The 13,523-nt window shown below is 37.9% G+C and overlaps 1 protein-coding gene across 1 annotated transcript in view; it reads left to right on the forward strand.

Annotated features, from left to right (window-relative positions):
• The window catches only part of LOC138713707 (beta-alanine transporter-like), a 1,405,169-nt gene that overhangs the window by 1,315,053 nt on the left and 76,593 nt on the right, over window positions 1–13,523 (forward strand). The window contains exon 8 of the mRNA XM_069846007.1: window positions 9,253–9,371. Within this exon, the coding sequence (XP_069702108.1) occupies window positions 9,253–9,371 (119 nt within the window). The remainder of the gene's footprint in view (window positions 1–9,252; window positions 9,372–13,523) is intronic.

The raw sequence follows: 13,523 nt of genomic DNA on the forward strand, positions 1-13,523 counted from the left end.
GTTCTTCACCTGACATAATTAGGAACATTAAATCCAGACGTTTGAGATGGGCAGGGCATGTAGCACGTATGAGCGAATCCAGAAATGCATATAGAGTGTTAGTTGGGAGACCAGAGGAAAAAGACCTTTGGGGAGGCCGAGACGTATAGCCTATGGGAGGATAATATTAAAATGGATTTGAGGAAGGTGGGATATGATAGAGACTGGATTAATCTTGCACAGGATAGGGACAGAGGACGGGCTTATGTGAAGGCGGCAATGAACCTGCGGGTTTCTTAAAAGCCATTTGTAAGTAAGTAAGGCCGTTTAGGGGTAAGATGTGTATGTTAATAAATTGCAAATACACCACGTTTCTAAACTGTGTAGTTGCTGTTGGCGTCCGTGCATTGGCTTTGTGACAACAGCTAAATATGTGTTCTGTCGTTACAAGTAACTGAATTTGCATGATCTTCAGCTTACCAGAAAAGGTTGCTATGGTGATGTAGAGGCTAGAGGGATCGTCGTATGGTGACATTCGGACTAAATTTCAATGCCGATTCCATAAAGCTGGACCCAGAGACAAACACTTAACACGCTGGTTAACAAGATAAGCGTCCTCAGATAGTAACAACGGAGCCCGTACGAGGATGTCCATCATCGTCTGAAGCGCCATCTGTAGCTTCAAAGATGAATACCTTAACCGCTGCGACTACCACGTTCGGTTAGATATTTAATAGTTAATTAAATTAAAAACAAATGTAATGTAGTAATGGAATAAAATATTGTAATATGCAGAAAGAGTTCAAATTCTGCAAACAAAGGTGAATCGTAGGATAAGTTCAATGTGACGTCCAGCCTATCGCAGACGTTTTCCCCAGTCTGTATGAACTAGTCGAAAGACTTCTGATCGAGTATTGATACTTATTATCCCCTAAGATGATCTTTGTTCCGATTTTCGTTAAATAGACCATAGCTTTAAATATCTTCAGAGATAAAAATCCGAAGGACTTGATCTGGTGACCGGTTCGGCCATTCATAAGGTCCACATCTGGAAATTGCTGATCCAGCAATGTACAGGCACACAAATCCTGGTAGGTTGGTGTCCCATCCTGTTGAAAACCCACCGGAAACTCGTCATCTTCATTGCAGGCGTTACAATCTCCTGAAGCATTACCACAATCTAGTATATACAGTCACGAAGCTCAATACGTAGTATCCATAGATAGTTGCTAACCACTAGGATCGCTACTATCGTCTCATTACAGAGAATGCGAAATAGTACCTGCACAGTCTATTGTTCCTACTACCCTCATAAACTCGAGCTTCGTGACTGTATATACTAGATATACTAGACTGTGACATGGCGGACAGTGAGTAGCAACGCTAGTTTGAGCTCGTGCATTCGCATATTTTTTCTGGAGGTGTACCCGCATTTCGTCTATTATTTTTTGTATTTATTGATCTACCAGTGTTGTTTGATAATTTCTGCTATCATGGTTCGTGGAAAAAGCAGGCAACAGGAGGAAAGCATTGAAGATTGTGTGAAGCGTGTGTTTGAGGAGTCTTGGCGCGATCCCACCATATTGGCGGGTCTTGCCAACCTCATCAAGGACTCTGTAGTGTCGGAGCTGAAGTCTGCTCTCGCGCGCAACACGGAGGTGATCGAAAAGCTGGAGGCATCCCTTCGTGAGAAGGATGAAAGAATCGCCAGCCTAGAAAGAAAGTTAGAAGACAAACAGGATGCTCTTGAACAATATCAGCGCCGGCAGAATCTCCGTATTTTTGGGATCCCGGAAAACAACAACGAGGACACAGACCAGATCGCCATCGAAGTCGCGGCAAAAGTCGGGGTCAACCTGGTGGTGAGCGACATCGATAGGAGTCACCGGGTTGGGAGGCAAGGAGACTGACCTCGGCCGGTGATCGTAAAATTCGTAAGTTACCGAAAAAGAAGAGAAGTGTTCACTAATAAAAAATTGTTAAAAAACTCAGGTGTAACGTTGAGAGAGGACTTAACGCAATCCCGGCATGCACTATTGAAAGACTGCATCACGCGATATGGACTGACTAATGTCTGGACCACAGACGGTATTATTTTTGTTAAAATTGGGAATGTAAAACACAAAATTGTAAAAGCTTCTGATCTGCCGTAGTTAATATGCAAGCACTAGGTCATAACATCATACACTACCACATTTTCTCAGTCCGTAATTCAATTTTTAGTGGTAGGATTGCAATATTCACTATTACTGTTATCATATAAATATTATTATTAATCTCTTTCATTATTGCATTACTATTAGTTTATATTAATTTAGTTTCTGTAAGTTGTCAGTATTGACTGCATCGAGGTGAATGACTCGCTGTCTGCAGCCCCTCACACAAACGACTTTCACTTTTCTGAATTCCCTTCCACAGCCTCACCCCCACCCACCCCAGCCACCCCTAACCCACTACCTGCTACTTCGACCAGTGCCCTGTTAAAATCGTCTTTCAGCTCGCATCCTAACACTTTAAAAGTAGCCCACATAAATTCTCAAAGCCTTCTCTGTCATTTCAATTAAGTTCAGTCTATTTTCTCTCCTTTGTCTCTTCATGCTATTCTTATCTCTGAAACGTGGTTGAAGCCTTCCCTATCATCTTCTCTAGTAAGTTTAGATAATTACACCCTCTGTAGAAATGACCGAATTGGTAAACGCGGAGGTGGTGTTGCGATATATGTGCGATCGGACTTACCGTTTAAAATTGTCTACCAGTCTTCGAATGAAGTCTTAGAACATCCTGAATATCTACTCATCGAAGTCGGTGCAAGCAACAAAAAGTGCCTCCTTGGAGTTGTATACAAACCCCCTAAATCAGGATTCTTAAGTGATCTTGAAACACCTTTGCTTAATCTTGTGCCTCACTATGACCATACTGTTATTTTAGGCGATTTCAATACAAACTTATTAAATTCAAGTAATTACGCTACAGTTCAACTTAAGAACATGTTTGAGTCTTACAATATATCCATCCTTCCTTCCGCAGCTACCCACCACACCCAGGAATCGGAGACACTTCTTGACATTATTGCCACGACTAATCCTCAGTTAGCATTAACGAATGGACAACTACCAGCGCCGGGTATCTCAGCACACGACATAATCTTTCTAGAATATTCCTTGTATTGTCCAAAACATAAACCTCACATCACATCATACCGTGACTTGAAGCATATTGAGCATGATAAATTAATCAACGATGCACTTAGCCTGCCTTGGACTGAAGTGTGGAATTTACCAGACATTGACGACAAAATCGAAAAATTTAACGACCTAGTAATCCAGTTATACGATAAACACGCACCCTTGAAAACCAGACGAGTTGGTAGACGCCCTGCGCCTTGGATGTGCGATGCCATAAAATTACTCATGACAGACAGAGACACTGCTTATCGTAAATACAGACGGAGCAAGGACGAATTAGATTTTAATACTTACAAAGTTTTAAGAAATAAATGTAATCAAGCAGTAAGAAATGCTAAATTACGCCATGCACATTCCCTTATTATACCTTCGGTCAGTGCGAAAGAATTGTGGCGTAACCTTAATAACCTGGGTCTAACAAAAGCAAAGCCTCGGGTAGATAACATCAACTTGTCACTCAATAGCCTAAATGAACATTTCGTCACTGCTCCACCTGAACCATTACATAAAAAAGAGACTCTTGAATTTCTCAGATCTTGCCCCCAACCTGTATGGGATAAATTCTTCTTTAAATACATTAACCCGACTGACGTAATGAAGACGCTGCGATGTATGAAATCTAAAGCCCAAGGTGTAGACAATATAAATATCACTCTCCTGTATAAAATAATAGATGTGATTCTGCCGACCGTCACCCATATATTCAATGCATCTATTATGACTGGGTCCTACCCCTCACTCTGGAAAATGGCATTAGTGAAACCTTTACCTAAATCTAACACACCTTCTACAGTAAACCAATACAGACCGATATCAATTCTTCCCACTCTTTCAAAAGCATTAGAACATATTGTACACGGACAACTTACGAACTATCTCGACGAACACAAACTCCTCGATGACTATCAATCGGGTTTTAGGCATGGACACAGCACTACTACAGCCCTACTTAAAGTGACCGAGGACATCCGTGAAGCTATGGATAGGGGTGAAGTAACGGCACTAACTCTTCTCGATTTCAGCAATGCCTTTGGTTCTGTTGATATCGACTTGCTTCTTGCAAAGATGAAAACTTTGCACCTATCAGACAATACCTTGAGCTGGATGGACTCCTACCTACGGGACCGCCAACAGTGTGTTTCACTTGATAATCAATTCTCCCAATGGCGATACACAAAGGCGGGAGTGCCGCAGGGCTCCGTATTAGGACCACTATTCTTCTCTATCTACATTAATGACGTATCAAAGAACTTACAGTATTGCCGATATCACCTCTATGCCGACGACCTACAACTTTACATACATTCCAGACCCAATACGATCAATGAATCGATTGACAAGTTAAATTGTGACCTAGCCACTGTCTCCACTTGGGCGGCCAATTTCGGACTCGCACTTAACCCAAGTAAGACTCAAGCCATAATTATTGGACATAAGCGTGTAGTTAACTCCCTTAATAACAGTAATCTTTCAGTTGTTACCCTTAACAACACGCTAATCCCTTATTCATCTGTCGTAAAAAATCTTGGCTTCTTTTTTGATAATAATCTAAGTTGGAATTTTCAAGTTAAAGAAACGATAAAGAAAATCTGTTCCTCCTTTCACTCTTTGAGTCGCTTGAGAAACTTCTTGCCCCAGCAACTAAAACTTACCCTAGTACAAACCCTAGTAATGCCGCACTTCGATTATTGTGACGTTTTGTTAAGTGATCTAAGTTCTGAACTGTCAGTCAAGTTACAGCGAGCTCAGAATATGTGCATCAGATACGTGTGCAACATCCGACGATATGATCACATATCACCGTCCTTCGCAAGTCTCTCGTGGCTCCGACTTAAAGAACGCAGAACTTTACACTCTTTGTCTTTACTCTTTCGAATTCTGCACACCTCAACACCAAATTACCTTTCGTCTCGTTTCTCTTATCTATACTCTAACCACGACGTAAATACCAGATCACTTATGTGTGGCACGCTAAATATACCTCTTCATAGAACATCTTGTTATTCCTCATCTTTTACAATATCCACCTCGCGACAATGGAATTCCTTGTCACAAAGTATTAGGGGCTGCAAGACAACAAACACCTTTAAGAACAGCTTAAAAGATAACCTTATTAGCATTTCACTCCAATCATACTGATTTAAAATATTACTGACTACACTGTTGCTTTTTTTCTTTAGACATCATCCTGATTGTGCTGCATTTTCAAAATTGTCTCATAATAATCTCTTTCTATTATCTAATATAAATTGAAATATATTAACATTCTATGTATTTTAGTTTAATTCTGCTACCCAGTTTATTTCAGTGTTTAATTAATAGTTCATAGTATTTTGTTGTTTAATTCGTAAATAACTCTTGTATACATGTAACTCTCATCTAAATCAATTTGTTGAATTCTTTGTAAGTTCATGCATATGTATATACACTTTTTGCTGGTTGTGTGGAAGAGAAGGCCTTACGGCCTTAACTCTGCCAGCTAAAATAAATCATTATTATTATTATTATTATTATTATTATTAGTAAATAGAATCCGCAGTCAAGTTCTTCTCGGTGAAGACATGACCGATTAAGCTAGTATCCCAAATGTCACACGATACCATTATTTTTCCTGCACCGTGCAGTTTTAAGAAATCAGTCAATTTTGGACTGTAATCACTCCAATAAAGGTAATTTTGCCAATTAACTTCAAAATTCACGTAAAATTTGGCGTCACCAGTAATGTGAATATTCAGTCCACTGTCAACTGGAGAAGGGCTGACTCCCAGAATTTTTTTCCTATGTCCGGGTCATCCTCACTTAAGTGGTGCAGCATTCTGGTACAGGTGCCACTTATTGATGTGCAAGATACATAAAGGGAGGCTCGGAAAGTAACGCACAACAATTATTTTACGGAATACTATTTTGGTTAGGACGTTCAAATTTGGCAGATAGTTTGAATCGTGCTCTACAGACAGCAATGATTCCATCGGATGTCACCCTGGCGGAACGAGCTGTAACTACTGAGTAAAAATGGCGCGTTTTCTACCATAGTTCACTTGTGAAGGGCAGTCCGTTTTTTTTTTCTTTGCGAAAAACGAAAAATTCGAGTGAAATTCACAAGGAAGTATTGGAACTGTATGGCGCTTGATTGTCTGGACCATAGAAACATCTCCAGGTGGTGCAGGTTCTTCGAAGAAGTCCGCCGACGAAGCACGTTCCGGCCGGCCAGTGACCGCTGCAACTCCACCCAATGTCAGAGGCATCATTAAGGCGGCAATCAACCACCATACAGTCTAGGCCTCGCACCGTCTGACTTTCACCTCTCCGGACCAATGAAGAAATTCCTAGGGGGACAACGCTTCGGTTCGGATGAAGAAATGAAATCAGTCGTGCGCAGGTGGCTATACGTCCAAAAAACGGAGTGTTATGAACGAGGTATATTGAATATGGTGTCACGATGGGAAAAATTTGTCTAGAGATTTGGTTACAATGTCGAAGAATAGGTTAAACCTCTAGCTTTCTTGTGCGTTATTTCATTTTGCTTAACTATGAAATACGATGTCACAAAAATTGTTGTGCGTTACTTTTCGATCCTCCCTCGTACAATGCTGCTTTGACTCATCCTGTGTCCCGTAGAAAGCCGGAGAGTGTTTTTTGTGGATTTACCTAACGTTGTCAAAGTCATAATAAAAGATACTACATTGGTTTATATGGTCTGTCGTCCACTTTTGTTTTTGTTAACAACACTGTCTGTTTCTTTGAACTTTGCAATTAATTTTGTAATTATTGTGCTGGACGTGATAGATATTTGTCTGGGGTTCGGAGGTTGAAATCATCTGCATTTTGTGGCTAACTGCCAATACCGGCACACAGAGTGGTGTCAATACCCTAGTCCTTAAATAGAGAAAAATATAATTTCACCAATATTTCCAGATTTCTGATTTACTCAATACTACACTAATTGATTTATTTTGCTTGTACTGGGTGTCCCAAAGCTAGTAATATAAAGTGAATTGAAAAATAAACTCAAACTCTTTTGCGGAATAAACTTTTCATATCGAATTACAGTATATTATATGGTAGTGCACATGGTGGAAAGTGATAAATAATATTTTCGACTATATAATTATTGCACGCATTGTATTCTTCACCTGACATAATTAGGAACTTGAAATCCAGACGTTTAGAGATGGGCAGGGCATGTAGCACGTATGGGCGAATCCAGAAATGCATATAGAGTGTTAGTTGGGAGACCGGAGGGAAAAAGACCTTTAGGGAGGCCGAGACGTAAATGGGAGGATAATATTAGGGAGGCCGAGACGTAAATGGGAGGATAATATTAAAATTGATTTGAGGGAGGTGGGGTATGATGATAGAGACTGGATTAATCTTGCACAGGATAGGGACCGATGGCGGGCTTATGTGAGGGCGGCAATGAACCTTCGGGTTCCTTAAAAGCCATTTGTAAGTAAGTAAGTAAGTATATAATTATATTGGAAATGTAACTGAGAGTTGTGGTTACTATCCATAGCGACAAATAGCTAATAAACACACATCCAATTTGATTTTCAACAATGCCTTTTTTTTTTTTTTTTTTTTTTTGTTTATACAAGCATTTAAATTTAAGTAGTTTCATAGTATAATAACGTGATACCGGCACTTAATTGTTTGTCATTCACCCGGATTTGATCCTGCAAACTTCGGGTCCAGAAACAAACACGCTACCACTATTCCACCATAGACAAGGTTAGGTTTCATGCTGAAATTTAAAACGTGTAGAGAAATTAAGATGGGGAAATATGTATGTTTATGTATGTATGTATGTATGTACGTACAGCAGTAGCAAAAAAAACCGGACCGACCCTTGTAGCTGATTTCAGAGCTTTGTTCACTCCAGAGCAAGCTAGACTGGTAACTAAGACTTTCGTGGTCCGAATCCTGCCGGGGAAGAAAACTTTTTTTTGTTCCTTATTCAAATTTATTCTCAATACTTTTCGATTGCAGCGATATTTTACTACTTAATTAACTTATTATTCCCAGAACATGAATTTTACCAGGAATCGATATTATGAGCGTATTCCGAATCTCAGCGCTGAGCAACCTTATGGCATCACGGTGTTCCGAATTCCACCGATGGCATCACTGATGCTCCACCGGTGTCGCACCGGTGCCATCAGCTTGCAGAGGTGGTGGCAGTCTCCATCAGTGAATCTGATTGGTTCTTGTATAGGGCGGGAATTAGCAGACGAATGACATCGTGCACTGTTGTGTCATGGCGGTGTGTTCTGTTTTAGTTCTGCCGTATTGTTTGTAATGAGCACAACGTAAAAACAATATATTAATGGCTTATGAGCGAACATGTCAACGGACCAGTTATTACTACCGGTTCAAGAAATAAATTGTTTATGCTCTCTTTTCTTTGAACGAGATGGCAGTACGGAAATGTCGCAAAATTTTGCTAGCGTAGCACAGATAACAACGTATACAGTCGCCATGACAGCCATCGATCCTTCCAACAGTTTTTTTCCTATTTCGCTGCAGCGTGACGTCATTGTTGTCCACCGGTCCGGTGAGATTCGGAATACGCTGTATGTTATAATGTTGTATTTCTGTAGTTTTATGGTTTCTGTCTATCTCCTTTTTTAAACATAGGCGTAATGATTCCTAACTTCCATTCTTCTGGTATTTGATAATACTGAAAAATCAGTTCTGTGCCACCATATTTTAACATTTCATTTACAATTTCATCGGGTCCAGCCGATTTAAGATTTTTAAATTTTTTTTAATGGTTTTAGAATATTATGTCTTTAATTATTATGTATTTATCTACATTTCAGTGCAAGTAACGAACAAATGGCATTGAGATGGAAATGGTGATGTTTGGATAACGGGTGAGTGAATGTTAAGCGAAACCGAATGACTGGGTGACCGAATGAATGATTGACTGACCAACCGATTGAACGACTAATTGAGTGACTAACTCGCTCACCTCACTCACTCAATGAGCGAACAAGTGAGGGCGAAGTATTCAGACCAGTCTTTGTGTATGAGAAGGGGATGTCATTTTAGGGATGGTTAAATAATGTTTAGCATCTGCTTGTTTCAGCGCAAGTATCAAGTGGAGCGTTACGTACAGCAAAAGGAGAAGCACCGTCATTACGGCGTACTCGATCTATTTAGAACGCCCAACCTGCGGCGCAAAACCTTCATCATCACTTTCATCTGGTAAGCGCTACTCAAAACCTATTCAACAAGTCAACTAGATTCCATAATATATGAACGAAACAGTGTTCAACTGTACTTCAGTATGAATGAACCGATAGAACCTGTTCCATATGCTGTTATCACATTAGAGGCAATTTTGTTGATTGGCTCATGTATTGTTTAACTTTCATCAGTGGCGGCCGCTCTATATGTGCTGCTACACACGGTTAATTTTCTCCCCCTAGCATAATCTTATTTTATCTTTCATTCGTTTTATGCGCTCCAATGTACGAAGAATCGGGAACTGCCATTTAAGGGTATATGTACGTGAAAGACCACAAATATTATCAGAAAATACAGGCCCTAAATTTCTAAAATTTTATAAGAAGTGAACTCACAGTTGGACATAAATTACAAGGTACCACAACAAGACTTATTAGAACTTAAATATCTAATAAAAGTATAAAAAAAGTTACTAATAATATTTTTTAGAATTCACTTTCTACTTTAAGTTAAATTTTCCAAAATTTTCACACATATTATTTCGTAACTCCACAACCATTAGAGACAGAATTATGGAATTTTGAACACTGATTTAACATGAATTTATGCAAAAGGTAGACTACAATAATGCCCATTTCTTTGAAAATAGAAAAATTAGGTCACAAAACATTATGTAAATTTTGATATATTTTATATAGGACAAATAAAAAATGAATTGCATTAAAATAAGCAACTCTACATGTCTGAGAGTAGTCTACTTTTCAGAAATAAGTGTTTATTACATGCAGGAAAAATATTAAAGATGTCAGAGAGATCATAACAATATTATGGTTACCAAATGATGTAACTACAGAATTTTGTTTTTGTTTTTTTTTTTCATACTTTGATAAAACTGGTTTGAAAATATTATTATTAACCTTTTTTATACTTTTATCAGATATTTAAGTTCTAATAAATCTTGTTCTGATAACTTGTAATTTTTGTCCAATTGTGAGTTCATTTTCTTATAATATTTGCGGTCGTTCACGTACATATACCCTTAATTGTCTATAGCAGGCGTCCTCAACTGACCGTGGCGCTAGTTACGTGCAGCGTCTCGCCTGCTGTGTAGCGGTGTCTGTGCAGGCGCACGGACACAGTTCGTTCTCTGTAGTACACAGTGGCGGACCAGAAATGTCAGAAGAAGCGATGTCCGATAGATCATCCACACCATAGAATTTGTTGTTATGGGAAGAGTCATTTCTATTTGTGGAAAAGTCGGTAGTGCCCACGTGTTTAGTTTATGGTAAAATTCTGAATAACAGAAGGAATTTCAACTCACAACGATATTATTCGTCCTATCACTCAAATGATTATGAAAAATATAAGGGAAAAGAACGAACCATTCTCATCCAAAAATTACTGATAACTAATGTGTATTATATTAATAATAAGCTTAATACCTTAATAGTAATAATAATAGTAATAATAATAATAATAATAATAATAATAATAATAATAATAATAATAAACTAAATATTAAACATTCTTTCCCTAACTCTATCGGTACAAAAGTAACTAATTTTTGCAATTCGTTATCTTAAAGAGGTTTAATAAGCTCATTTGGCATTTACTATGTTTCTAGAAAGGAAAAATTTTTGTTAACTATAGTGTACAGGAAAACAATATTCTCTTATATAGACTGTAATTTGATGTAGAATAAGTATTGAACATAGTTTATTAATTTTTATTAGTTTATATTTGTGGCCTTTATTTCCATGTAATAATTTAGTTTACAGTTGTTGAAAGAAGGAATCATTTATGTTAATAATTGCAGAAACTGTTTCTAGCTTTAGGAACAAAATGGGTCGTTAAACTCAGTGTATTATTTGGCTGATTTCAACATATTTAATGTGCTCCGTTTGTTTACTAATTTGCCAGAAAAAATTAATGATTACATGTTTCAAATTCTTTAAATTTTGGGATAAATTTTATTATGTATGTTTCAAATAGAAACACATGGAATGGTGCATAACCAATAGGCTATAAGATTATAAGGGATGCGGACAACTCTTGAATGACTGTACTGGTAGACCGCCGATGAGCCGGTTTCAGCTGTCATCCCTTCCCTGATACTGCACAGCGACTGATTCACGTGTAGACTTGTGCACTGTGTAGCTCCTGCTAGCACGACTCTGAGGTCGGTTGACGACGCCTGGTCTATAGCTTGTGCGTCGTCTGCAAGTCCCAGTCGGCAATGTGTGCTAACTTTCTTATCGCAATGAACAGCAGTGAAATGCAGCGAATTTTGCACATGCGCACAGAGCTTACATTCTCTTGATGTATGACGTAATCTGTGGTTTTCCATTATAAACAGTGAGAGCTGCAAGAGCAAGCAGCGAGTTGAAATGATTCGTTCCCATTGGCGTTATACAGGGACATCACTTTATTTTTACCAACATTTTTAACATTAACCTGGCTATACTCGGAAACACTGTTTCCCCCCTTCCATTACAGGAGTTTGATGTTACTAGTGCAATATGTAAACAAATCATTTTACTAGGTATAGGAGGAGAGAAAAGTAGTGTATCCATTTATGCCGTAGGGAAATACGATATTACGATTTTCAGTTTGATCATCACTTTTACGGAATTTATCAAAATACAGTAGAGTAGTAACATTTTTTTTTCAAAAACTCAACTTTTCAGGCGGCTATGTTCGTTATGTAATATCTACTTTATTTAGCATATTAATTATTGATGTTATCATACAATATAGAGAGTGCATTTAAATTGAGGGGTCATAAGTAAAGGGCTGTAAGTGCACTTAAGTTACTTTTGAGAAAATGGGGTTGAAATATTTAAGCTTTCGTAAAATCGGTGAAATTATTTTATTTAAATTTTAATGTGTGATGCGATTAAAATATCCCTTTGCCACTAAAATTTTAGATACTTTTGCTTACACTGGATGCACGTAACTCATGTTATTACAAATGTCACTAGCAATCCTTTGCTTCTAGCCACTTCAATTAAAAAAAAAGCTAATCTGAATTTTTAAACAAGTTGCTGAAAATGGTTGCCGTTCATTGCACTGCAGGCTTCAATTCAGTACGCATATTATTAAAAACATTTTGAAGCATATTCTCTGAAATTGAATTTATCCTTTCTTGAATATAATTTTTTAGTACGATATTATTAGTATAGGTTCTTTCTTCTATAGAAAACGCAATCATATTTATGAAACACACTATACACTGCAGTGTTTACTTCACTGCTTGAAGACTTTGAATGCAACAGCGGCCGTAAGTTTGTGTGTCTGACGGGAGCAAGGACATTAGTGAAGGGGTGAGAGTGAAGTGCATTCAGAAATGCAGGTACAATAAAAATGCAAGTAAAAATAAAATGATGTCCCTGTATAAAATCTGCAACCAAACAGGAGTGACTGACTAATAGATGGGTTACAATCTACAAACTACACGAACGTCACGACATCTCTGAGGAGCAATAGTGTACTATTTATCAGTTTGTCTATTTTACAAGTCCTGATCACAGAATTTAGGGAAGATTATTTTATTTTTATTCTAATTATTCAAATTTCCTGTAAAACTGAAACGTATTGTTTATAACATTTATTATTAGCTTTTTTTATATGTACGATATTTAATACAATTTAATTAAAAGATGCTATACTCCTATTCTACTTCTTCAACATCCGACAGATGGCCTGAATTTACCGGAATGATATTCGAATTTAAAATTCTGTTTGCTGGTTGCCGACATGGAGGGGTTCAAATCCAAAGTAATTGACAGCTTCTGCATCAATAAAGAGGGCAGCATGGGCTTCACACTACGCCACTAAAAAGTATGTCAACCAAATTTTAACGACTTTTTTTTAAAAGCTAACTTCCTATATTGTCACGAGCCGCCACTGATTTTCATGCTAATTAGTTCGCATACATTGTAACTTAGAGCAGGATAGTATGTTGCAATTACTGCTCACTTTACAAAGACTAATTATTCCGTTCCTGAAGTTAACTTGACAAACAACGTGCTAAAAAAAACAAGGATTTTGATTAATATTTTGTGAACGAAACAGCTGTGGAGCTAATTTTTTCGGAACAGTAATTTGTATTCTATCACTGCTCTAATCATAACATCTTTATTGCTATCATCTCATACTCATTATCTTTAT

The sequence above is a fragment of the Periplaneta americana genome, chromosome 14, assembly GCF_040183065.1.
Source record: "Periplaneta americana isolate PAMFEO1 chromosome 14, P.americana_PAMFEO1_priV1, whole genome shotgun sequence".
Taxonomy (NCBI): Eukaryota; Metazoa; Arthropoda; class Insecta; order Blattodea; family Blattidae; genus Periplaneta; species Periplaneta americana.